Source organism: Bos indicus x Bos taurus, chromosome 7, assembly GCF_003369695.1.
Source record: "Bos indicus x Bos taurus breed Angus x Brahman F1 hybrid chromosome 7, Bos_hybrid_MaternalHap_v2.0, whole genome shotgun sequence".
In the NCBI taxonomy this organism is placed as follows: domain Eukaryota; kingdom Metazoa; phylum Chordata; class Mammalia; order Artiodactyla; family Bovidae; genus Bos; species Bos indicus x Bos taurus.
In genome coordinates, this window is record NC_040082.1 from 913378 (window position 1) to 939854 (window position 26477).

The following is a 26477-nucleotide window of genomic DNA, read 5'->3' on the forward strand; positions in this document are numbered from 1 at the left end:
AAATGTTTAACTTTACAGATACTTTTCTTGATTTTCATTTGTACCTACGGAAGTGTAACTTCTACCGCTGACTGTAGGTGTGGGACAACCTTCCCTTCTGGCTCTTTGGCTGGTCTCATAGCTCAACTGACACGAGACAGATTAACAGGAGAAAAGTTTTCATACGTGCAGGAGCCCCATACAATGAGCCTTAAAGGAGGGAACCAGAGCTAAAAGCTTTAAAAATGTTTAGACGAAACAAGTTATGAATAACTGGCAGGCGGAGGCGTTTGTGTAGGGGTGGTGAGTGGTGAAGGGGTGACAGGTTTATTCATACAGCTTCCTCAGCCCTAAGTGCCCTCTGCTGGCGCAGGCGGGGTGACTTTCACACAAGCAACTGGCTTTCAGCGGAACAAGGAAGGCTCTGAGTATCCTTTTGCACTAGCTGTCCCTCAAGTACCTTTAATTCAAAATAATATGCCAGCATCACATATTTGGGGGGGACATATTCTGAACTTCCTCACCACAAGACTTAGTAGTTTTCTAGCATGAGTAAGAGAAAATTAGTATTTTATTTCAACATTTTATTTAACCTTTTCATATTACACAATTTGCTGAAAACATTTAAAATACCAGTGAGACAAAAACAACTTTAAAAAACAAAAAACACACAGACCAAATACCTCTTCTAGCTGAGGTATACTGCATAAGATTCATTGTCAAATCACAAGTTTTTGTTACTCAATTATACAACTTGGAAGCATATCAATGATACTCAGTCACTCAAAAGAAAGACATTATATATCCAGTTTATATGAGAGAGAGAGAAAAGGAGAGAAATGTACAACTACTTGAAAGAGAAGAGAAACCAGAAATGCCAAAGTTAAGTATCACTTAAATTCTAGTGCAATGTGAGTTGTTACCAACGGGATTTTATTTCCATATATATTATTGAAAATAACGAATTCGAACCTATCTTTTCAAGAGCTGGCAGATTGTTCATTTTTTCCCCATAAGATCTGGGAAGCAAACTAAAGGGCAAACGTCGTCCACAATGTCAGCTGAAAAAACAAGTATCCAAGCAGTGTGTGTTGTTTCCTGAGCAGATGTATGAATACACGGAGAGACTGAAGTGTCTGTGCCCAGTCAGTTAAGTGAAGGTTTTGTGCGGTTTTAACAAGCCCAGTGCTGAAAAGCCAGCTGTGAACAGGCAAGCATACCTTGCAAAAACGAGTAAGACCTCTTGCCTCTCAGTTTTATTTCTGAAAACACTATTAAACCCCACAGTCCAGCCATTTTGGAATTAGTTTGTTTTGACTCATAACATCTAGTGCTGGAGTTTAAAGACTTACATTATTTACACCTAGAGATTATTTTGCAAGAAACCATAAAGAGTCCCTCAAAGGAAAGAGATTTAGAAACAGATTTAGTAAACCGGTTCATAAACTCACTTAACACAGTTAAGTAATATTAACCAGATGTTTCAGTTTTTAATTCCATGGCTTTCAGACTATATGACTTAAGAAACCCAACAATGTAAGGCAAGCAGGTCACGCTTCAGCTCCACGGCAAAACCTAGCTTATGTAAGGGGACCACTGGGGCTGTGAAATGTTTTTAATAGAATATTATTCATGATACTATTAATCACACTGAATTAAAAATGTTGTCCTAAGGTATTATCATATTAAGAACTATAGCCTATGGGTATTTGACTTTGGCATCTAAAGAAACAAAACAATTTTTAAAAAGGAAAGACCATGTCTAATGTTTATTTTGCTTATTCCTTTCTAAATTCAGTTAAACATATTTGGCCAACATTTAGGTGCATCAATTTTAAAGATTTCTTTTTATATTTCAACTAATTTGGAATGGTAATAAAAAATTAGTGTTTTACTTGCCACATTTCAACTTTAGTTTTAATATTAAGTTTTAATATTAATTTAATATTAAGAGTACAACTCTTTCTCCAAAGAGAAAATAAGACCGACCTACTTGTGTGTGGTTCAGCCTATCAGTCTTATAATGATTCCACAGACAGACTATATAACTGAATCTTCATAACATCATAAAATAATCTTGAAATATCTAGTTTTTAGCTAAAGGATCCTAGATTTTCACTAGTAGATACTTGATTCCATTCAGATTCTGTTCTATAAATTTTCTAAAACCTGTAATTTTCAGAAGTTTACTCTTTCCTGAAACCATCTTCTTTGATTATAATAAAAATGAAAGGTTTTTAGGAAGTTGGACATATCATAAACATCTAAAAATTTACTTAGTAATTCAACGGCAAGGAAAACAATTTATATGCTGCAAATTAGACAAATCATTATCTGAAAGTGTATCACCTATGCTTAATTTTATTTTCCCCCTCTTGGTGGAACAGGAAAATGGAAAACCTGTGTGCTTTAGTCATCAAAAACAAAACAAAACAAACCAAAACACATTCACATGACAGTTGAGAGAGTTGCCACATATATACTATTTGATACTTTTGGATATCATCCTTTGGTTTCAACATTATTAATCACAAAAAGTAACCATTTCACTGACATTCAGTAAGTAAAATAGATCTCAGTTTGTATGCATTCTAGGTTGGACAACATCAGTGCAGTAACCATACTCCAGCTTGCTAAATGGATCAATCAAATACATATTATTTTACTACACAAAGAGCCTCACCCACCAAATTCAATTTAGGAACAGACAGAATTTTTTTTATTAAACTGATTACCAACATTTTTGCTTAGTACTTGTTGAAATTCTTTTCTTCACCCATAAAAAGCAAGGACAAATTTCCTTTAAAGTTTCTATTTTTCATCAGTATCCATCCAAACAAGTCTCAATAAAGGGTGATAAACCCGCCTTTCCCTTTACGTATCTCTAGTTTGGAGAACACAACTATGGACAAAAACTAGAAGCAAATAAAAATTAAAGCCATTATTTAATGATGACTCTATGAAAGGCATGAGGCACAAATTCCCAGGTAAATTTTAACCTGACTTCTCTAAGACAGGTCATTCAGAAATGAAAGGCAAGTGACATTCCCTTTAGTACACACTTTGTAAATGTGGAAATAGGAATTGTCGTCATCATTATTTTCTGTCTGTTAATAACAGTGGCTCTAAAAACAGTCTGATGATTCATAAAACTAGGTAAGCAAATCAAACTTTATAAACGTATGACAAGTTTATAAGTTGCTGGCACTGAAGTGGTGGGTTTGATATGGACAAGTATGCCGTCTGCCTTTAATCTTCTGGGTACCTTGGCTTCCAGTGCTTTGTTCTGATATTCAAGCAGAAAGTGCCTAACTTCATTTTATACAGTAAGCTGATCTAAGAGTGGAAAACATGTAGGGATGAAGGAAATTCCAAGTTATGTGCATGCATACAAATGGCTTCATGATAATATATGTATGGCCATTGAAGTTCTACAGGGACAGTGCGATTTAAAACTCTCAGCTTCTGTTTACAGACTGCCAAATCTAATCCTTCTTGTCTTTATTACTGACAACATAATTTGCTTAAACTATGACCTCCTGCTACTATACGCTGTAAGAATGACATACCAATATCAGTCCAGAAGGTGAAATAAACGTGTAATAAATATTAAAGTCAGATGAAATAAATTTAGCTCTGTGAAATTTGGTTTTCAGTTTGTTGACAAATACTTGCTTCTTCCCAAGATTCTTTTTAGTTTGGCATTAGTGCTACACTAGCTAGAATTTAATTCATACGAGTGTTTTTACTGAGTTTTCAAATTTGGAATACTCTGAATCCAAAACATGTATCTATGCCTTTTTTAAAAAGTGGAGAGTCAATATAATCATCATGGGCTGTTCCTGCCAGTTTCAGCTCTTATCCGTTCTGAACCCCCGTTTTTCACTTCTGTCCTTCATAACTTCATAACAAAGTATCCAGAGGATGTCTTTCAGACTAACCAGGACTCTGACTCTCAAGCACTGTTCTGAAGAAGCGTGGAGTAAATAATTTTGGTGATCTGCAACACAGCCGCGTGCAGCGTGTACTGTACGACCACAGCTCCGAACCCTTTGTAGAAGCCGAGCGCGCCCTCCTCCTGCCGTATGGTGTTGACGCAGTCTCTCACGCCCTCGTACTGCGTGTTAATCGGAAGCACCTCATAGCCCAGGTCTGTGTTGTCGATGATCGTGCGTGTTCCCTGCACGTGCAGGCGGTGCAGAACCGTCTCCAGCGGGTAGAGCGTGACGTCAGAGCAGAGGCTGGCCGCGAAGTTGGCGATGAGCTCCGGAAAGTAGGCATCCAGCATGCTCTGCACCGGGCTGGCGCCCTCGGCGAGGTGGCCGTCGTAAGCCTTTCTCTTCAGGATGAGCAGGACGACCTTCTGGACGACCGAGCTGATGACGTAATGGAGAACCCCGTGCAGCACCGTGGGGAAGACCAAGGACAGGAGCGGCAGCAGGCGCTTGCTGTGAGGCACGCCCAGGCCGATCGCTCTGCCAATGCCCTCCTTCACACACTCCAGAATCCCCGCGCCGTCTCGGATTATCTCACTCTGAGATGAAGAGGAGGAACAGAGGAAAAGTCATCATCTGCTTCTTCCGCCACAAAGGACGATTCTTTTTAGGTCCCTTTAAATCCCTTTCAAGTTAATGTTCTGACTAAAGGGGAGAAACATCAAGGGTTCCAAATGTAAAATGTTATCTAGGTATTAGATTTTTTTTCAAATAAAATTTCACAGAACAGCAGCGAAGCTGGGAGCTATTCTAGTTGGGGAAGAGACGTGGCGGGGGACACACCAGGTGTCCCAGCCTCAAGAAGCTCCCCAGGACTCATCCTGAAAAGCAGCAACTACCCTACACGAGGAGGCACAGGGCTTGATTGAAAGCATGGCTTTACCCCTGGCTCCAGTATGGACCTGCTGGTTCTGTGATCATGGGCACCCGTGACTTTACTTCTAAGAGCTTACTCTTCTACAAAAGTGGGATTAGGCTGACCTACCCTTATGCACAGAGCTGCTGGGAGCATTAAATGCAAGAAGGCTGGTGCACAGAAAGCCTCAGGAGATGTTAAGTCACTATCATCCTCAATGTCTCTACTTTTTGTAAGTATGAGATGTGTGTAAGAAGTTGTGACACTGGTTACAGAGGAGCAGACAGGCAGAAAAGGACTTTCCTGGTAGCTCAGTGGTAAAGAACCCACCTGCCAACGCAGGAGACAAGGGTTTGATCCTTGCATCAGAAAGATCCCCTGGAGAAGGGAATGGCAGCCCACTCCAGTATCCTTGCCTGGAGAATCCCATGGACAGAGGAGCCTGGTGGGCTACAGTCCACGGGGCTGCAGAAGAGTTGGACACTTAGCGACTAAACAACAACAAGAACACAGAGGCCCATTTGGCCGCAGCAGAGGCTGAAGAGGAGAGAGAAAAGTGAAGCTCAAGTGGTGTTCTTGGGCCACAGCATGCCACCATGCAGACTCTGGTCTTTAGTCAGATGGGAAATGACCAGCTGGTCTGAAGCATAAGATGGTGAGATGTAATTTGTGCTGCAGAGGCTGTCCTGCAGAGGAGCATGGGAGCAGAGGCTGAGACACCAGTTAAAGATGTGACGGTGGGTTGGAATAGCACACAGCAAAGGAAATAAAATGCTTCAACTGGGCTTTTATCACCAAATTACAGCGAGCAGGAATGCCTGGTGGACGGGAAGTGGGTCATGGGAAAGAGAAGTCAAGGATGAGCTCAGAGCTGCCGGTCAGAGGCGCTGGAGGGACAGCAGTCCTCTTGTGGAGCTGGGCCGCACTGCCGGCCAGCAACGGTCGGGGGATCCAGAGTTCAGAAATGCAGAGTCTAGGCTGTGAGCTCCAAGTGCACTTTACAGTCTAGACTAAAAGGAAAAGGTCGGAGCCGGACACATAAATGTGCGAGTTTTCAGTAAAGCTAAACCATGAGACTAAGATGAGCCCACCTAGCCTCGGTCATTTCCCTGCCTGTTTCCCTTCCCACTCCAGCCTATTGTAATACAGCAGCCAAAGAGATCCTATTCAGGACCTAAGTCAGATCATGTCATCCTCCTGCTCAAGCCCACCACCGACTTCCTGTCCCCCCCAGAGCAAAGCTGAACCATCACAGTGATCTTCGGCGCCCTGTGTGCGCGCTCGCCCTTTTCCATCTCAGACCTCAGCTCCTCCTGTTCTCCGTCCCGAGTCAGCGTCAGCCGTACTGGCCTCCTCTTTGCTTTGCAAACACATGCTGGATGCCAGCCTCTCGCAGGGTCTCTGCTTACAACGCTCTGCTCCCAAATACCCGTGTAGTTCTTATGTTCACACCTTTACTCAAAGGGCTTTTGCTTCTGAGTGAGAACTTTCCGGATCTTAAAAAAACAGTAATCACTTCTCTGTACCCATTACACCTCTTAATTTCCTTGTTTTATTTTTATTCTCTTTGGCACTTAGTACCATGAAGTATCCTTTTATTTATCTTGTTTACTCTGCTGAGAAGTCTGAAATTCATCTCAGAGAATATAAGTCAACATGGATCCTTACTCAGCAAAAGGATATGAGCATTGCAACGTAAGAACACTAACCTTGCATGAGTATGTAGAATGGCCTTTAAATCCAGGAAATAGAACAAGGGGTCTTAGTAAAAGACAACAAATCACTAGGAAGTTGATACTTAAGAGCTTCAGGAAGTGTTCTTTAGGAGATCTATGCATAAATGTGTGGTTTTCAAGGCAAAGACTGTTCTCAAAGAGATCTGAGCTCCCCAGACGGGCAAACCCACACCCTGCCCATGAACTAGGAAGAAACCAGCTATGTGACATGAAGGGCTGGGAATGGGGGCCTATCGGTGGGAAGGAGAAGACCATCTCAGATACTCCCTGAAGTCAGAACTGAAGACAGGATGACTGATTAGTTATGAAGGATGAAAGAAATACAAAAAGCAAGACTTCCCTAATTTTTAAACTCGTGGAGATGGGAGAGTTGAAAGGAGTCACTGGGGTACATGAGCTCCCCTGGACAGTGACTGTGATACAGAGCAGTGAGGGCCACGGCCTGCGCCCTGGAGCACAGAGAAGACGCGGTCAAGATGGCACTGAAAGCAGGGAGGGCACTCGAGAGAATAGAGATCTGAGGAGGAGGAGAGAGAGCCAGGAGATCAGGCAGGAGCGAGCCCAGGCAGGAAAGACATCAGAGATACTGGGTTAGAAAAATCAGAATGAACAGCTAGTGAGCTAGGAACTCTACACAAATAATTCATTTAATCTTTATAATTCAGTTCATAAAATACGGTTCCAATTTTATGGATGAGAAAAATAAGACTTAGAAGGGCTAAGGCATCAGCTCTAAGTCACACACCTAATTTAAGCAGAGAAATGATTTGACACGGGGCTGTCTGAAGCTAACACTTGTTTTCCCCAGCATATCACCCTGCTTGTTTTTCCTTCGTTATCTTCCTGCTGTTGTTTTCCTTATCTTTGAAATGATGTCATCTTACAGTGATAACTCTTTAAACTGCAGCCCCATACAAAGGTTATATCATTTTCACACTGTCAAGTGCAAGGGGAGAGGAAATACCTGGGTAGCAAGACATTAATGTCAAATAATAATTCTACAAAATACATACAGAATCAACGATGTGGCCAGAAAAGCACCTGAGTGGAAAAAGAGTAATTTGAAGAGGTAACGCTGATCCATTGAGGCTTTTATAGAGAGAAAACTCATACCGCCAAAGACAGAAATACGCTAGAGCACCTGCCACCGGAGACAGCAGACGGCGCGGGTTGGGGCGGCGGCGGGACGCAGACAGTGGACGGTGTGGAGGGTCAAGGAGGCCCGCTCAGTTTTAAGTGGAGCAACGGCGCGTGAGAAGGGCTCTGAGCTCAGTGCACCTGCAGCGCCACCGCGCGGTGAGCGACATGAAACAACGTCAGATGTGAGCAGTGATCGCTGCAGCTTCTGCAGTCCTAGCATCAAACGCAATGCTGCCTGGTCAGCTAGCTATGGGAACTACTCTCCTCACTGCTTCACGTTCAAGCAGTCATTTATTATCTGATAAGCCATAACCATTTGAGTTATACATAAGCGTCTTAAAAAGTTGGGCGGGACCCTATAGATTTTTTTCTATTCAGAGCCAGTCATAGGCTGGGTTCTGAGACATCTGAATGGAGAGTACAGCTGCCTGTCGTAAGGGATAAAAAGAATTAACACTAGAGGTGTAAAGTAAATTTGCAAAGAAAACTGACACACTGGCAATGTACCCAGTATATAATCTCTGATATATGTATGTATTGGTGAAAAAGCTTTTTTAGAAGGATATTGTCTTAAATTTTTATTACACTATTAGACATACACAATATACTGAATATTCCAAAAGACATTTTTAATGAAAAAATGACAATGAAAAATAGCTCACCTGTACTGTTTCAATTAGACTTGCTGAATAAAAAGGCATTGCCACTATATAAGTTAGGCTGTAGAAATTAAAACAAACATCAGTACACTGAAACAAGAAATTTATACTCATTTTTTTTAATATCTACTTTAATGTATCAACATAATCTACATTCAAGCTTGAATAACAATTTCAAGGTTTTCAACTATTAATACCTATAGCCTAAAGATACTTCGGAGACCTATAACATAAGATGCTTTACTCAACAATTAGAGATGAAAAACTGTGTATTAAAATAACACAGGGGGAACCTGCAAAGAAAATAACTTATTTTGGAGTAAAACGTGGGCTTGTTTATGATTCACTACGTGACCTATGAATTGGATACTTCAAATTTAGGATGAGGGATCCACTCCATTGCTTGCCTTTTTAGTGACATCTGAACAAGGCTACTGTTCTGCTATGGTCCTATCTATTATCATCATTCATTCCCAGATTTCCCACCCAGCAGAGCTAAGCCAGTCTTCCATGGTGAGTGAAGTCCCCTTTTATTATTAAAAAAACAATATTGTACAGCTTTGCAAAGTTGCTTCCTATTGCCACTGTTGAGACATACAACTTTGCAAGCCTGCAAAATATAGTCACTTAAAATAATGTCAAGGTGGGACTTACCTAACCCCATGGGCCAGGTCCTGGCAAGTAGTGGTTTTCAAGGTGAATGGAACATCACTAAGTAATAATGTGCTGGAATGTCCCACAGAGGGAGCCAGCAAGCTGGGGGGTTTCCAATTCACAATCTTCAAGAAAAATTAAACAGTGAAGAGTAAAGTTCTAATCTATGAAAACGGTCAGTGTTGCAATGTCACCAAGTGCCTTTAGGACTACAGTTTAATGACACTAAGGTTTTGAGTTTGCTCATCACCATACAAATGAATTTGTATGTCTGCTTACCAATAAAATAATGATAATAATTATAAGAATAATAATTTTCCTGGCAATTCACATTTAACAAGTTGACAATCCTTGCTAACTTCCTAAGAACACAAAGAAAAATTAAGTTGTGATTTCAGCCTTCTACATGAGATTTGAAAGATAACATATATTTCAGGATTTTATTCCTAAACTTTGTTAATTTTCTTACTAAGTTTTAGTCCCACAAATATTTCTTTTGCTCTTATTTTCCTTAACTTTTATTTAATAAGTTTTTTTAAGTTCTAACACTATAAAAACTGATTAAATTTCAATACAAATGCTGCTTTTGATACTTACGATTTTAATAGAAGGTGTTCTCCTATTTGTTTAGGATTCCATTTATGTGAAATCTCCCTAAAAAATAAATAAAACAAAAGCCATGCTATTTAAAACATCCTGAATTAGCCCAAGTTTCAAAAAGGTAATCAATTTTTAATTTTTTTTTTTAATCTGTAGGAGAAATATATTCTAATGGTGAACAATTTTCTTTCTGGGACCTGTCAAACAATCACAGTGGGTTGAAAAGAGAAAAAACTCAGGCGGTCTTTCTGTCTGCGCTGAGAAAGGAGGAAGCGTTATAACTGATGATAGAAATGGACACGGGGGAGCTCCCTGGTAGCCCAGGTTAGGACTCCGTGCTTTCACTACCGAGGGCCTGGGTTCAATGCCTGGTTTGGGAACTAAGATTCCAGAAGCCATGCAGTGTGGCCACAAAAAAAAAAAAAAATGGCAGACAGGAAAACAATGGATGGGGAAGGGAAAGGCAGACCAGAAAATAGAGTAAAGGAAGAAAAGCTTAATTAACTGTAGCGCTGAATGACACACACATTTGTGTAGCACCTAAGTGCCTCTACTTATTAAGATGGCATTACTTTTGTGATTTTTTTTTATTCTATTCTATTATCTTTTTAAGCTCCTGCTATATGCCAGACATTGTGCAAAGCGCTTCACATAAATTATTTCTAACCCTCACAATGAACCTATAACCCTCATTTCATACATGAGGAAACAGGCTCAGAGATAGTTCATAACTTACCCAAAGCCAAGCAACTAGTTAGTGGCAGAACTGGGTCTAAACCCTGGTCATATGACTTGAGTCTATACTATCTGCCTCTCATCTCACTTGATACAAGACGGACTCCTCTGAGATAAACAGATATTGCCTTGTATATCTTACTGCCTTGTAACACCTATAGTAAGATATTGCCTTTTACTTATGAGAGAAAGGTTAAAAGGATCACAGGGATATGTTCCAAGGAGAAGGACAGAATGCCAGGTCTGGGACCAAGGTCTAGGATTGTGTGCTTCCTGCGATTTAGGTGACTTTTGGAAACCCGAAGAGAAGAGCGGCAAGCTGAATGAAAAACAAAAAGGGAGAAAGTTACATCAAAAGTCAAAAACGAGCAAATATGGAGAATAAAGGGGAAATCAAAAAAGGAGGCAGAAAAAAATGAAAAGGCAGACAGAGAGGATGGGAGGGCGGGGAGGGAGGGAGGTGGAACGACAGAAAAGGGAAACGCAGAACTGAGTGGAGACTGGCTGCAGCAGCTCAGCGGTGCCACAGGCACACACCACGCCAGAGCCAGAGCAGGAGCCCGTGAGAAACCTTCTCTGCTTGAGACGGGTGAATATGACATAAGGAGACAGAGGAAAGGTCAAGGAAACCACTAATAATATAAGAGCTCTAAAAACCAAGTCAGTGCACTTACGGCATGTGTGATACATGAATATTTCTACGTTTTTCTAGAAACTGAAAGGTCTGCAGAGACACTTTGGGAAAACAAAACAACCATCTCTGATTTATAAGACCTTAGAGAATGTTCTGAGTCATATTCTGATGAAATTATTACCAGAATACTATACTAGCTCTGAGTAATTGTAGAAAAATAGCTGGAATGACGTTTAATGATTACGACAAAAATTGTAAAAAAGACTAGGCTACTTATCTAACTGACAGTAACTTTATGATTATAAAGCAAAATATGCTAAAAGGTTTGTAAATCCATTACTCTCGCGTGTGTGCCAACTTGCTTCAGTCGCGTCCGACGCTTTGTGACATTGTGGGCTGCACCCCACCACGCTCCTGTCCATGGGATTCTCCAGATAAGAATGCTGGAGGGGGTTGCCATGCCCTCCTCCAGGGGATCTTCCCGACCCAGGGATCAAACCCACATCTCCTACGTCTCTTGCACTGGCAGGTGGATTCGTTACCTCTAACGGCACCTGGGAAGCCCTCTATTCTCTTATACGGCCTCAAACAGGGTTACCACAGGTTGTTATGATGTTCATTTTGAGCATTTCGTTAACACGGATATGTGGGTCTGTAGCCTGCCTTTCTGTAAGGACTGGGACACCTTTGCTTTGAGCACTAATTGTTGTCCAGTCACTAAGTCTTGTCTGACTCTGTGACCCATGGAGTGCGGCAGGCCAGGCTTCCCTGTCCTTCACCATCTCCTGGAGTTTGCTCAGACTCACTGAATACTAATTACTGCTGCCAGTTCTTCAGATCATTAGGATTAAGGTAAAAAGAGCAAAGAGAAATTTAAAATCAAGTATTAAAAAAATGAGTGAGACACTCTTCCTGGTAGCTGGTATTCCTTTATAAAATGTGTAAAACTTACTGCCACAGCTCTAGAAATTTAAACTAGCACATTTAAATGCTTCACGAAAGAGGGTAGTGTAAAACTCTACTTCTGATTAAACCTTTTTATATTTCATCACCAAGTACCAGAATACGTAGCTATTTTTAATTCACTATCTTCACACGCAACACTGCCCTTCAAATGAGCAACAAAATTAAAGAGAAGTGACTTGCTTTTTATCAGGCTTTCTATTTGATATACACACACTCCCATGCACAATCAATATACAAAAGCAACAGAATTTTGAAATAATGCTGTATTTGTGCAGCCTTTACTTTTTTTTTAAATAATTTATTACTTATTTAATGGCTGTGCCGGGTCTTGGCTGCTGTGCTGGTTTTTCTCTGGTTGTGGCGGACATGCTTCTGATTGCAGCAGCTTTCCTCGCAGTAGAGCACAGGCGGGCACGTGGGCTCAGCAGTTGCGGCTCGCCGGCTCTAGAACACCGGCTCGGCAGTTGCAGCTTGCCGGCTCTAGAACGCTGGCTAGGCAGTTGTGGTTCACTGGCTCTAGAACACTGGCCCAGCATTTGCGGCTCTCCGGCTCTAGAACATCGGCTCAGCAGTTGTGGTTGGCCAACTCTAGGGCACATGGGCTCAGCAGTCACGGCTCGCCAGCTCTAGAACACCAGCTCAGCAGTTGTGTCGCACAGGCTCAGCTGCTCCACGGCATGTGGGATCTTCTTTCCAGGCTAGGGATCGAACCTGAGTCTCCCTCACTGGCAGCAGATTCTTTACCACTGAGTCACCAGGGAAGCCCCCAGCCTTCACTTTCAATTGCTTCTTACTTTCCCATGATCAAAGAGCTACCCTCTTTAAAAAAAAACCATCTAATTCAAGCCCCTCATCTTCCAGCTCCTTTTCTCTCCTCTTCTCAGCTGACTGTCTAAACTTGCTGTTTCCATGCCCTAACTTCCCACTCACCACTGAACCCATTCCAAACTGGCTTTGCCCTATTATTTGACAAAAACAGTTCCTGCCAAGCCAAGGTCTCCATGGCCTCCATCCACATCACTAAATCAAACGGGCATTTTCGAGGCTGTGCCTTATCTGACCTCTCAGCAGCCATCATGCCCTTGTGTTCCCCGCTGCTTCCGCAAGCCCTCCCTTCCCCCGCATTCCACTACCCCAGACTCTTCTGGCTTTTCTCCTCTCTTCTGGTCTCTACTTTTGACTCCTGTGCAGGGGCATTTTTCTTAACTCAGTGACTTACGCTGGAGTTCCTCAAGGCGGAAGCCCTCTTCTTTTCTTCCTTTATATGTTATACTCCTTCCCCAGGCAACCTCATCCCACAGGACGCTTCAGAACCTCCCAAATCTGTTGTCTTCAGTTTAGACTTGTCTGTGTCAGAATGAACTTGTCCAAAATCAAACTTATGATTTTTCTTTCTTAGACTCTTTCAGTGTTCCCTAAGTTGAGAACTGTTAATCCGAAAGGAAATCTACTGAACTGGAGAAAGATTTCATTGTACTTAAAATGGAATGTGTTCAAAGTCAGTGAATTCAGAGGAGTCATGAGGAGAAACAGACAACAGGAGGAGAAAACAGTAAAATGTACAACTACACATGTGAGATGAGTCAAACTAAGGTGGAGTTCGGCCAAATGGATTCTGTGAGAGACTGAACTACCCAGGTAGCCCTGGGAGGGGTGCTCCGTATGTTAGTGATCTGAGAAATGCCACAGAAAAGGAAAGGTCACTTCAGGGCAGAGCAACACGAAGTCTGACTGACTCTGCCTCCGGGAAGGTTTGGGGAAGGACTGGCACGGATCTGGGCAGTAGACAAAGATCACAGATGATGACCCAGCGTTATAGTCATTTTTTTTTAGAAGTAATAAATACTGAGAAACTCTAAGTTTGGTAACTTAATAAGCATTACAGATTTATTCTTTCTCTCAGATGTGACCATCATCAGTATAAAAAGACTAAATATTGGTGAATCCGTACTGTCTCACCTAGTGATCACCATGCAATTCAAGATCTCAGTCTCGAAGACCCTAGAGCCCATCCTCAAATGCTGACTTCTGTGAAATGCTTTGGCTTACTACTTCTTACCGCTTTGATGCTTCGTCTGCTATGACTTTGTTTTCCCCCAAGAAAAGTCAACCATGTCCAAAGCAGTCAGAATTAAAAAAAACAGAAAAAAGGTTTATACTCTAAGAATGGCTTTATTTGACATCTAATTGTTGTTGTTCAGTCGCTAAGTTGTGTCCAACTCTTTTGCAACCCATGGACTGTTGCCCACCAGGCTCCTCTGTCCATGGGATTTCCCAGGTAAGAAGACTGGAGTTGGTAGCCTTTCATTCTCCAGGGCATCTTTCTGACCCAGGGATCAAACCCGCATCTCCAGCATTGGCAGGCGGATTCTTTCCCACTGAGCCACCAGAGAAGCCTGACATCCAATTACATAACCCCAAATCCTAGAAGTCACCCTGACACCTCCTTGTCTATCACTGACCAACCTTTAATCCATCACCAAGTTCAGTCAATTTTACCTAAATGTATCTCAAAGCCATCCATTCACACCCATCTCAAAGATCCCACCCTGGCCCTAATTCCGTCTTTCTCTCCCAGGTGGTGACAGCTTACGAACGCGTGTCCTTGTACCTACTGTGGCCCTCCTGCGACCTTTTCACCTCCACTTACAAGGACCCTTTAAAACATACATCGATTATGTCACTGATGCCTACTTAAAACTCCAGTATTCTTAACGTGGTCTACAAGGTCAAGCGCAGACCGGCTCTTGCTCTCCATCCTGCTCTGAGTTCAAACTCTATGAGCGTTTCCCTCAATTACCAGGGCTGCCCAGCTGGCTCAGGTGGTAAAGAATCTGCCTGCAATGCAGGAGATGTGCATTCAATCCCTGGGTCAGGAAGATCTCCTGGAGAAGGGCATGGCGACCAGCTACAGTATTCTTGCCTGGAGAATCCCATGGCCAGAGGAGCCTGGCGGGGAACAGTCCATGGGTCACAAAGAGTCGGACAGGACTGAGCGACTAACACACATTCCCTCAGTCACACGAATTCTTCACGTTCCTCCCGCCACACTCTGCACAAATTAGTCCGTGTCTCCTGACTGCCATTCGGATCTCAACTTAGGTGTCACTTTATTAGTGACACTGTTCCTAACCCTCTAACATGCTCATGGAACCATATTCTTTTCCTTTAGAGAACAATCTCAACTTGTCATTATTCATTCATTAGGGGGATTATTTTACGTACACTAGATCCCAAGCATCCTGGTCAAAGGTACATTTTGTCTCTTCTCCTCACTGTATATGTACCTGATTTTAGTGAGGATTCAGCACACAGTAGGGACTCAGGAAATATGAGCTAAATAAATAGATGAAGTGATGAGTGAGATTTACCAACAAAACTTAACCCAAGTAGAATATCTCAAAGATAACCTTTTGTGTCTTCTTTAATAAGATTCAAAATGACCAGGAGAAAATATATACCCACACAACTGATGTGTCTGCATGCCTAGAGAATAAGAAAGTGAGATAACAAAATTCTGTCTACTCATTCCCATTTTTCTTTTCCCTTCCCTTAACCTGAAGTTAAAGTTACTACTTCATCTCTGCTTTAGAGAAATGCTGTTACGTCCCGAAGGTTCCAGAACTAAAAAGTAGTATGCGTGCGTGCATGTGCGTGCCAAGTCTCCTGATTCAGTCGTGTGTGACTCTTTGCAACCCTATGGACTGTAGCCCACCAGGCTCCTCTGTCCGTGGGATTCTCCAGGAAAGAATTCTGGAGTGGATAGCCATTCCCTTCTCCAGGGAATCTCCCGCCCCACAGATCAAACCCATGTTTCCTGTGGCTCCTGCAATGCAGGCAGATTCTTCGCCAATGAGCCACTGGGGAAGCCCAAAAGCAGTACAGCCAGGACCAACAGTATTCTGACTGCAAATACAGAATTCTTTATACTTTATAATACAGAAATCACTGAATTTTGTTAAATTTTTATTTAGCTCATATTTCCTGAATCCCTACTATGTGCTCAAAATCAGGTATACAGTAAGGGGAAGAAACAGAAGGAATTTGTGACCCTAAAGGTTGGGACCTAGTGCAAGGAACATATGTTAAAATAAAATAATCCCACTAATGAATGAATAATGACAAATTGAATTTTGTGTTTGTAGGAGAATGTCAAGGACGTTTGATGACAAGTACTACATTTTGACCTTACGTGTGATATAAAAAGCAATGGGGTAAAATTATTGAAGGTTAGAAATTCACATTTTTTTAAAGTATGAGAGGAGCAACTTTTAGCTGATGAAACGTTTTTCTTTGCAACAGTTAGCAAAGCTATGTTAAAGGAACTTCAAGGTTATGTGGTCCTTTGAAAGCACTCACAGTGGCAAACAGCCTGATATCAGTCTCTTCTGTCTTTATTTCCTTCCCTATGAAGACTGAATCTCAAGTCTGAGATGCTAGTGGCTGCACCTTCAACTCCCTCACTTCCTTGTCAATCCAAAAAATTAACCCTGCCAAGGGCCACTTCTGGATTAACAAACCATTTGGTCTTTAACTCCACTCCTGGGGTTTACTGTTGATAGAGAAAATCAGAGTACTGCTAAACAGCACCCAAACAAATTTATGGGATCGCCAACATTATCTCTTAACGTTATTTCCATAGATTCCTTGCAAAGTTCCCCTTCTGTCACTCAGAGCTGTGACTGTCCCAAACATCTGTCACTAGTCTTACACTCTTTTACTCTGACCCCCATGCTCATCATTCTTTCACCTCATCCTGTTTCAGAGAGAAGAGAGATCCATAAGCAAACATTCTGAACCTTCCTACCACCTCCCTCTGGAAGAATCCACGGTTCTGATTCCCCTTGGCTTCCAGGCCACCACTGTCTTCTAGCTTACTGCTACCGCCTCCCTCTGGAAGAATCCACGGTTCTGATTCCCCTCTTGGCTTCCAGGCCACCACTGTCCTCTAGCTTACTGCTACCGCCTCCCTCTGGAAGAATCCACGGTTCTGATTCCCCTCTTGGCTTCCAGGCCACCACTGTCCTCTAGCTTACTGTTACTGCCAATTTGTTCCGTTAGCCTCTCTTTCTACACATCCACCCACCCACCCATCCCCACACAGAGCCCAGGATTCTGTCCTTGGTTCACTCTGTCATTTAATCTACACTTTCTCCTTAGGGAAATTCACCCATCCTCAAGCTTCAGCTGAACATTCAAAGCCACGCCTCCAGGTTCAAATTTTCCATGGACTCTGAGCCACAGCTCCAGCCTCTTCTAGGCATGCCCCCTGGATGTCTCAGACTTCATTTATTGAGAGTTGCCTTCCTTATCTTTCCCACTCCAGCTTACTCTTCTTTATGAATTCTCCAACTCAGTTCCAATCGAGAAATCTGTCACTGCTGCTAAATCACTCTCCTACAACCCCATTCCCAATATTATCAATTATACTTCAGAAATGTCTGTCCAGCTTCTGTTCTATTCCAGTTGAGACCCTTCTCAATCTGGCCTATATTACCCTAACAGTTTTCCATAGGTCTCTGTCTGCATCAGTCCTTTTTTCTAAACATTGCCACTTGAATATATCCTTGATAGAATAACCTGTATATTAAAAAAAAGCAAACAATCCCCCACATTAGATTTCCAACTCCACAGACAATAAAACCTAAGTCACTTACAGGCAGAACCACGCTTCAGTCTAGCACCTCAGCTTTTCGTCTTATGCTACTCCACACACGCCCAATATTCTAAGCACAAGACATTGTTACCACTCAGACCTTCCAGTTTCCATAAAATTGTGGACGCTGTCACCTCGACTCTCCTACTCTGCCAAGTTATCTCCTACTCATAATTCCAGATCTAGCTCAGACTTCAGGTTTTAAAAAGAATTTTTGCCGATAATCCATGCAAAGTGTCCTGTGGACTCCGAAAGGGGTTTGTTTAATTATAGCATGAATCATGACGTGGGCTTCCCTCGTAGCTCAGTTGGTAACGAATCTGCCTGCAGTGCAGGAGACCCGGGTTCCATCCCGGGTCGGGAAGAGCCACTGGAGAAGGAGACGGCAGCCACTCTAGTAGCCTTGTCTGGGAAATCCCACAGACAGGGGAGCCCGGCGGGCTACGGTCCACGGGGTCGCAAAGAGCCAGACGCGACTAAGCGATTGAACTGAACTGAATACGCAGCAGTAGGAGCTGAAAGACGTATCTCAACAGACACTAGACCAGGAAGGGTTTTCTTTATCACATACCAATTCCATAAGACAATTATTTATTCTGTTTCTTCTCTTAGCTACTTTAGGCAAGTTTTCAAATTCAAGGTATTTTTAGCAACTATCATTTTTTCATACTTTTAATATGAAGCTAATAATGAAAAATGCCAAAAAGGTACCTTGGTAAAGGTGTGAATTCACTGATTATTCCCTCTGCTCCAAGTGTGATTCCCTGCACGATAAATGTACTTCCCATTCCTTTCCAAAGGGCCCTTGGTCCCTAAAATGAACAAAATTGATTATTTCTGCTAATGCCTAAAAAGGAAACACAAAAGTTCTTAACAAAACTTGACATTAAATGTTTTCTGCTATTTTCCAGTAAGACATTATTCTAAGAACATTTTAGTCGAGAATGACAAGTAAATTACCTCCTTTCTTTAATATTTGTTGGGTGACCTAAATTTAGGCCAAGATAAACACTCCAAATTAATTATCTCTAATATGGATTAAATACCCTTAATATTTCATTAATTTTGGCAAAGGTGTGAAGTTACTGATAATTCAGTGGTATCAAAACATATCATTACCCAGTTAAGTTCGTTTTAGCATAAGAGTTATAATATCTTCAGTACTAAATTAAAAGGAATTATTGTTGGTTTAACTGTTACTAAGGCCAAATGGTACATTATAAATAACTTTAATAGAATGGACAGATTATTTCTCACCTGGGTTTTGTTGAAGCTGTACATAATATTGATGACTGTAAACGGGGTGAGATGATAGTGCCGAGCATGGTAGTTAACCTGTGAAAAAGAGATTTATGATTATTTTCTATTATTGTTTTGCCAAGAAATAAGAGCATGAAAGATACACAGTGGAGTCATAGCATAAACAAAAGTTCAATTGTAAAGTCAGCATGAATTATACAGAAGCAAAATTACTTTAAAAAATGCTTTAAATAACTTAAAAGTAAAGAACATGTGGTTATACACACACAACCCTGGAAGACCAGTGTATAATATATCTGGGCTTCCCTCATAGCTCAGTTGGTAAAGACTCTGCCTGCAATAAAATATATAATAAAGAAGGCTTTGTTGTTTGATATTTATGTTTCCTTAAACATCAGCATGAAATTTACTGTGGCAAAATGCTCATGCCATTTAACACATAGGAACCATGAAGAACTCTGGGAACAGATTTCTGTCTTCCATGGCAAGCAGTAACAAGCTATAAACAATTGGGAAATCATGAAATCAGTATAGGGGATCAGAACTAATATTTATTAAGTAACATAATAAAAAAGTACCAGAATGCATCATACACCCTGCCAAGTATTACTTTATAAACATTTTTAAACATCACTCACATATGTATACACTGGATCACGATGCAGTATTGTCACAATGTAAAAAATGTGGCTGAAATCCGCTCTTCTAGGGCACATACACTGTTCATACTATTCAAATATTGAATTCTCTCTATATCCTTACATTTCGGTGCTAAGCATAAAAACTTATTTTTTTAAAAAAACTAGTTTATCTTTTCTAACTCAATTTTCAAAGATGCTGTTATACTATAGGTGCTTTCGCCAGTGTGGCCCACTAGCCCTCAAAAGCCTCATGATCCTTTCAGGGGACAGACGTGTTCAAAATTATTTTCTTGATACTAAGGCATCATTTCCTTTGTTACTGTGTTGACATTTTCAATAATAGTGCAAAAGCAATAGTGGGTAAAACTGCTAACTCTGGCATCACTGAAGGCAGTGGCACCAAAACGTATTTTTGTACATATCATATTCTTCATCTGACTCACATGTGAAGAGGCAAAGCCACTTTCCCCAAAAGATGCCCTTGGTAGAGCAGTAAGATATACTAATTTTATAGAATCTTGACTCCTGAGTACACATCATCTTTCTAATTTAATATTTTGTTATTGCATAATGAATATGCTGTCATAAGAAAAAGAACTTTTCTGATGGAGCAGTGAGTCTGAAAAGAGCTACTTTTTTCCATGAATACCATTTTTTTTCTGGAAAAACTAACAAGAATATAGTTACTTGGGACAAACATGTTTTTTAAACTGAACAAAATGGCTCATTGATTAGAAAATAAGAATATTAGTTGCCAATGATAAATTTGAGCCTATGAGCAAAAATTAGAAATCTGGAAACCCTATATCCACTATCATGAACCTACCAAAACTCAAACACTTTTCTGGTGAGATTTATAGTGATTGTAATGATGGTGGTATTTTAATACAGTAAAAGCAAATGTCATAACATTTAGAAGATCTATATAATCAGTAAATCACTATTTTTCAATTAATCAATGCATGATGTAACAGAATCACACATGGGTAAAAAGAAACCCATTCAACGTGAAGGACAGATCAATAGGTTTTAATGTAAAAGAGTATAAAAAAATTTGATCTGTGTGGTTTCAGATTCACATTGCAAATAACTTTATCTGCCAATTATCTAAAAAGATATAAAACTCCCATTTTTAAATACATATGTATATAAGGCTAGGCTTTCTTGTTTCTTTCAAAAACCAGGTGTTGCAACAGACTGTAGAAACAGATGTGACAATCTGGCTGCCTTCTATTATGCCAGGCATTAAAGATATTTTCAAAAAAGTTATAGTGATTTTTCATAAAATGTTATTTATGCTAATACCTCATCAATTTATTATTATTTTAATGAATTAAACATATATATATATATAAATTTTCCCAGTTTGGGGTTCTGAAATGGCAAATATTGGTAGATATAATCCATAAATGTGAGAGTTGGACTGTGAAGAAAGCTGAGTGCTGAAACACTGATGCTTTTGAACTGTGGTGTTGGAGAAGACTCTTGAGAGTCCCTTGGACTGCAAGGAGATCCAACCAGTCCACCCTGAACGAGATCAGTCCTGGGTGTTCATTGGAAGGACTGATGCTGAAGCTGAAGCTCCAATACTTTGGCCACCTGATGCGAAGAACCAACTCATTGGAAAAGACCCTGATGCTGGGAAAGATTGAGGGCAAGAGGAGAAGGGGACGACAGAGGATGAGATGGTTGGATGGCATCACCGACTCAATGGACATGGGTTTAAGCAAGTTCCCAGGAGTTGGTGATGGACAGGGAGGCCTGGTGTGCTGCAGTCTATGGGGTCACAAGAGTTGGACACGACTAAGCGACTGAACTGAATCTATATAAACAATCGTTCTTTGGGGATGTCAATAAATTTTAAGATTTAGCTTTCAAATACCAAAAAGTTTGAGAACTGATATATTATACATTTTGGTATACATCACATGGAATAATAGTTACATGGTCTCAGCCATTTATCTGAGGCCTATATGTCAAATCAGGGTTAGGGTCACTGTTTAGAAAACCACAAAAAGTATACTTACCTGACACTGGCGGCGCAGAACGATGCAGGGATGGGCCAGGACATTCTCTGTAAAAAGACTATAAAAGGACAATTCATATGTACAACACATGTAATTTATTCTTAAAGAATCATGTATTACTTAAGTGATACATTATTCTTAAAAGTAAAAAAATAGAGTTTTCAAATGTTTAGATGTGTTTACAAATCACTGTACCAACAAGATTCAATATGAAAAAAAACTAAAGTCAGATTTTTGAACTGTGGTGTTGGAGAAGACTCTTGAGAGTCCCTTGGACTGCAAGGAGATCCAACCAGTCCATTCTGAAGGAGATCAGCCCTGGGATTTCTTTGGAAGGAATGATGCTAAAGCTGAAACTCCAGTACTTTGGCCACCTCATGTGAAGAGTTGACTCACTGGAAAAGACTCTGATGCTGGGAGGGATTGTGGGCAAGAGGAGAAGGGGATGACAGAGGATGAGATGGCTGGATGGCATCATTGACTCGATGGACGTGAGTCTGAGTGAACTCTGGGAGTTGGTAATGGACAGGGAGGCCTGGCGTGCTGCGATTCATGGGGTCGCAAAGAGCCGGATACGACTGGGCGACTGAACTGAAGCAAAGAAACAACATATAATATTAATATGTACAGTATAAAGATGAAATTATCGATGCACTTGTAGGCCTGATAGGGAAAACTTACTTCCTAGACAATTTAAATGCCCCTTCCCCTTTCTTTCAGAGGATGTGCTGTGAACAAAGTTCTTATCAGAGGAGCCATCTATCCTATAAATTTTGGTGTGGATGTACTTTGCACTTAAGTTATAGGGATTTTAATGAACATATTAGGTGAAACCTAGATGCTATGCTCTTTCTTCCTCTCTAACATCAATTCTTTATCACATCACACTAGTTGAATCAAATATCACAAAATAAACACTAAAGGCATCTCAAAAATTATATTTACACAATATTTTACAACATATGGAAATGTTGATTCTACAGATGCTACGCTGCTAAATATCTTGTCATAATTCTGATGTTGAGGAAAAAAGTTCAATGCAAAATTACTTGTTTTTGGAGGGGGAGATAAGATTACATTTTATTTTTTGGACAGACACACACAATATAAAGTTCTTACAATATTCCTTTAAATTATTTTGTGTTTATAAAATTGAACGAATTTTCACTATCCTTATGGGGGAAATTATAGGTTTTAAATATTTTTTTCTGCACAGAAACTTTTTAATATTTAACTACTTCTCCAAAAATCAATCTAAAGGAAGTAACACTAATCATTTAACATTATAAAGTAAAGAAAAAAACTGTAAATAAAACTTGAATTAAAAATCTTTAGATAAAACATTACCTTGCAAGTCCAATACCAAATCCAGCGAATCTATTCAACTGCTCTAAAATAGAACAAATAAGATTACTCATAACCATTATTTGGGTTTACCATAAAAAAGAACAAAAAATATCTTTTTTACTAACATGACATTCATTTAAACTCCATGTCCCCAAATCAAATTTTGACAGGGGCCAGAAAGGTCATTTGAACGAGTGAAGAGCTCCATTGGGGTTTGTGGCAAGTTGCAAGGCGTAGACTCCCTAACTGCTTTTCAGCTCCAATTCACTGTTGCCACATGGAGCTCTGAGTCCAGGGTTTCAAAGGCGTGAATTTTCTAAACAGATATTCTCATTTTTATATAGTATCTTCCAATTTAAAAATATTGGCAACTACTTTAAAAAGGATTACAATTCCATGTAGACCAAATCAAACATGTTTGCAGGCAGATGCCAAGGGCTACTAGTTTTCAACTTCCGACTAATTTTTTTTTTCTAGTGAAGACTCTGATAACTTTCATCAACCATCCCTCCCATGTTGTAATCATTCACTGAGACTGGTGGAAAGTATCTGTGTTACACCAACAGTTGCAAGCAAAACATCCCATGAATATGATTAAGTTGAAAGAGCACTTAGGGTAGCTGAAATGGGAAAAAGAGGCTCTCTTCTCTCTCTTCTCAAGTTTTAAAGACTTTGATGTGTTGTTATTTAGTTGCTAAGTCGTGTCGAACTCTTTTGTGACCCCAAGAACCGTAGCCCACCAGGCTCCTCTGTCCATGGGATTTCCCAGGCAATACTGAAGTTGGTTGCCATTTTTCTCCAGAATAGTTTGGTAATAGCTGCTTAATTCCTGGAGAAGGATATGGCAAGCTACTCCAATAGTCTCGCCTGAAAAGTCCCAGGGACAGAGGCCACCTGAGCCCCTACAGTCCATGGGCTGCAAAGAGTCGGACATGACTGAGTGAACACGCAGCTGCATCAGGTCTCTGTGATACACTACTGTGCACATACGTGCTGCTGCTCGGCACAGCTATAGTCTGATCAGGAGGGTTTACAGCTGGAAAAGTTCTACCCGTCTGAAAAGAGAAAATAAATTTTTTTCTCCCTAACTGAAAAACTTAAAATCATAAAGATGAAATATCAAACCCTGAGAGACTAGACATTAAATTTCAGCTATAATATTCACAAGGGATTTTTCTCCCATTCGCTTTTCGCTCCCCTCTTCTCCAATCCCTCCCTCTCATCCCTGCTCTTTTTAATGAAGTAATGCCCTCACTACTCCCTGAGAGACAGAACAAGACCATGCAAACAGTCTCTGGGGAAACCACCATTGCCTTGAAAAATGTGCAAGGGCAGAGGCTCCTTTTGCCCAATGAAGATGCTTTCCCCCTTTCATCTTTCCCTCTGTGTCTGTATAGGCCATCCAATAAACTAACAAAAAGCACCACTGACGTTCTCCGGACGGTGGCAGGAAGGCTTACTAGTAGTAACTAAGTCTCCCAGGCTTCTATCCTCTTTGCAGCGTTTTTCACCAGCCTCTTAACTGCTGAAAAACACCCCCAACAAATCCCTGGATATTAAGATCTCCTCATTGTAACCATCAATGCATAAATTATGAAAAGATAAAATGTCAGCTTTACTGCCTGAGAAGGTAACTGTGAGGCAATCACATATGCATTTTGAATAATTTATAACTTTCCAGTACTTCTTCTGGGACCTATGGGAAAAAACAGCACTAGACAGAGTGAAAACCTAACTGTATATACAACACTGAGTAAGTCACTGATCCTCCATCTATCCTCACTGGATGATAGTAGTCTGTTCCTCCCCGTAACCCAAACCAGATAAATGTTACTGTACTTCCTAGTCAAATAAATGAGACTAAAATTTATGTCTAGAATGTACATATTTAAGGATATGATCAATTATTCTAACACTTTTAGGAGAACGAGAACATGCAGCAGCCATTATCTCCATTTTATGAATCCAGACGATGTTGAAAATATCTAGATTACACAGGGCTGCAATTAAAGCGTCTCTATCTTCTGACAAGGAGGCCTGGCGTGCTGTAGTCCATGGGGTCGCAGACTGACACGACTGAGCTACTGAACTGATCTTCTGACATTGCACAGAATAATTATGTCTTGATTCCAAATTCTTATCTTGAAAATGTCTTAGGTGTTTTTCATTCTTTAGTGGAGTTTTTAAGTAAAAAAAAAGAAAGGAGGAGGTGGGAAAATAAAGTAGTTTGGGATCTAGAACACAAACACAACTCCTATGATTACACGGAAAAAAGAAAGATTGACTTTTAGCCTACTGTGTGGTCCACACTGTATCAGGCATTACTGACACCTCATTATGTTTGTTGGTTTTTTTTTTTTTTTTTACAAAACCCTGGATTATTCTTCTATACATCTTAAAGTTGCGGAAAGCAAGAGAACACAGAGGTTAAGAAAGTCTCAGCTTTTAAGAGTGGTAGAGAAAGCTCTGAGCCCAAGACCGCCTATGGTCTCGGAGGAAGTTCTTTGCACAAAGCCACCACTGATTAATGGAATGAAGGTGATACAGCGGCCGGTCAATCAGCTATTTCTGACGTGAGTCTCGATAAACAGCAAACCAGTCTCCTTTGTGGATTCAGGGCATGGGAGGTAGCATGCCTAAACCTTCCGTGATCGCTGCCACGCCAAGGCTAAGGCAAGCCTCTCCAGATAACACCCGAGTAGGGAGAGGGCGGAGGCCTGCTCCGGGGGCAGAGGGCGAAAGGAGCGCCAAGGGGCGGCGCGGCGGGTCCGGGGGACGCGACCCCGCGCGGCTCCGGGGTCTGCGGGGCCCGGGCTGCCGATCACTCCCCCCGCCCCTCCGGCGCCCAGGGTCCCTCCCTGCCGCTCCGCGCGGACCACCCCTCCAGCCCCCCGAGGCCCCCAGGCCCTCACCGCCGCCGCCCAGGCCCTCACCACCGCTGCGCCCCGAGCCGCCGGGACAGGGCCCCTCCGCCGGGCCCTCGGGCGGCGTGCAGGGGGCGGGCGCGCCGCGGGGCGGGCTCTCCTCGGCCCAGTGCAGGTTGCGGCTCCCCGGGATGTCTGGGGGAGAGGTCACCCAGCGGCTCAGGTCCGACGCGGAGCTGAAGGACCTCGCCGGAAAGGCTCCGCCAAAGCCCGGCTCGTCTCGGGCCCCACCCCGGTAGCCCAAGCCATCGAACCCGTCCGGGCGCCGCGGATGCATCGCGCACGGGGGCAGGATAAGGCCAGCCCGCCCCGGAGCCCGCGGCCACCCGGGCCACACAACCTCTCCTCAGCAGCCGCGGCGCCCGGGCAGCCTGACACCCGGAAGTCACGCCGCCAGCCCGGACGTGCAGGGAGCACGTGACCTTACCGCTTCCTGCGGCCGCGGGAGGCGCGGTTGCTAAGGAAACGCTACGGCACACGGAGCGGCGGCCCGCGGGGAGGATGCCGGGAGGTGGGAGGTGCTAGGAGTTTGGAGACCAGTTGTCAGGCGAGAGGAGCCTGCAGCTAGACGACGCGGTTGGGCGTCCCAGCCGGAAGTGCCTCGCCCCACATAGGGGCCCGAGATCTATATTTCTCTCGCTAATTCCCCGCCAAGCACGAAGTTGCTC

At 41.9% G+C, this 26477-nt stretch overlaps 1 protein-coding gene across 2 annotated transcripts; it reads right to left on the reverse strand.

Annotated features, from left to right (window-relative positions):
• Nucleotides 1-1444: 1444 nt before the first annotated feature.
• On the reverse strand, nucleotides 1445-26213 carry SLC25A46 (solute carrier family 25 member 46). Of its 2 annotated transcripts, none has more exons than XM_027545459.1 (8): nucleotides 25819-26213; nucleotides 22886-22928; nucleotides 21539-21596; nucleotides 18868-18945; nucleotides 18322-18422; nucleotides 9617-9673; nucleotides 8369-8426; nucleotides 1445-4513 (listed from the first exon to the last, which is right to left on the reverse strand). In XM_027545459.1, the coding sequence occupies exons 1-8, from the start codon at nucleotides 26084-26086 to the stop codon at nucleotides 3935-3937; spliced, it is 1242 nt and encodes a 413-aa protein (XP_027401260.1). In that variant the 5' UTR covers nucleotides 26087-26213; the 3' UTR covers nucleotides 1445-3934. The 2 variants fall into 2 exon arrangements, with proteins under 2 accessions (XP_027401260.1, XP_027401259.1); XM_027545458.1 differs by having other exon boundaries at nucleotides 25798-26213.
• Nucleotides 26214-26477: the final 264 nt, after the last annotated feature.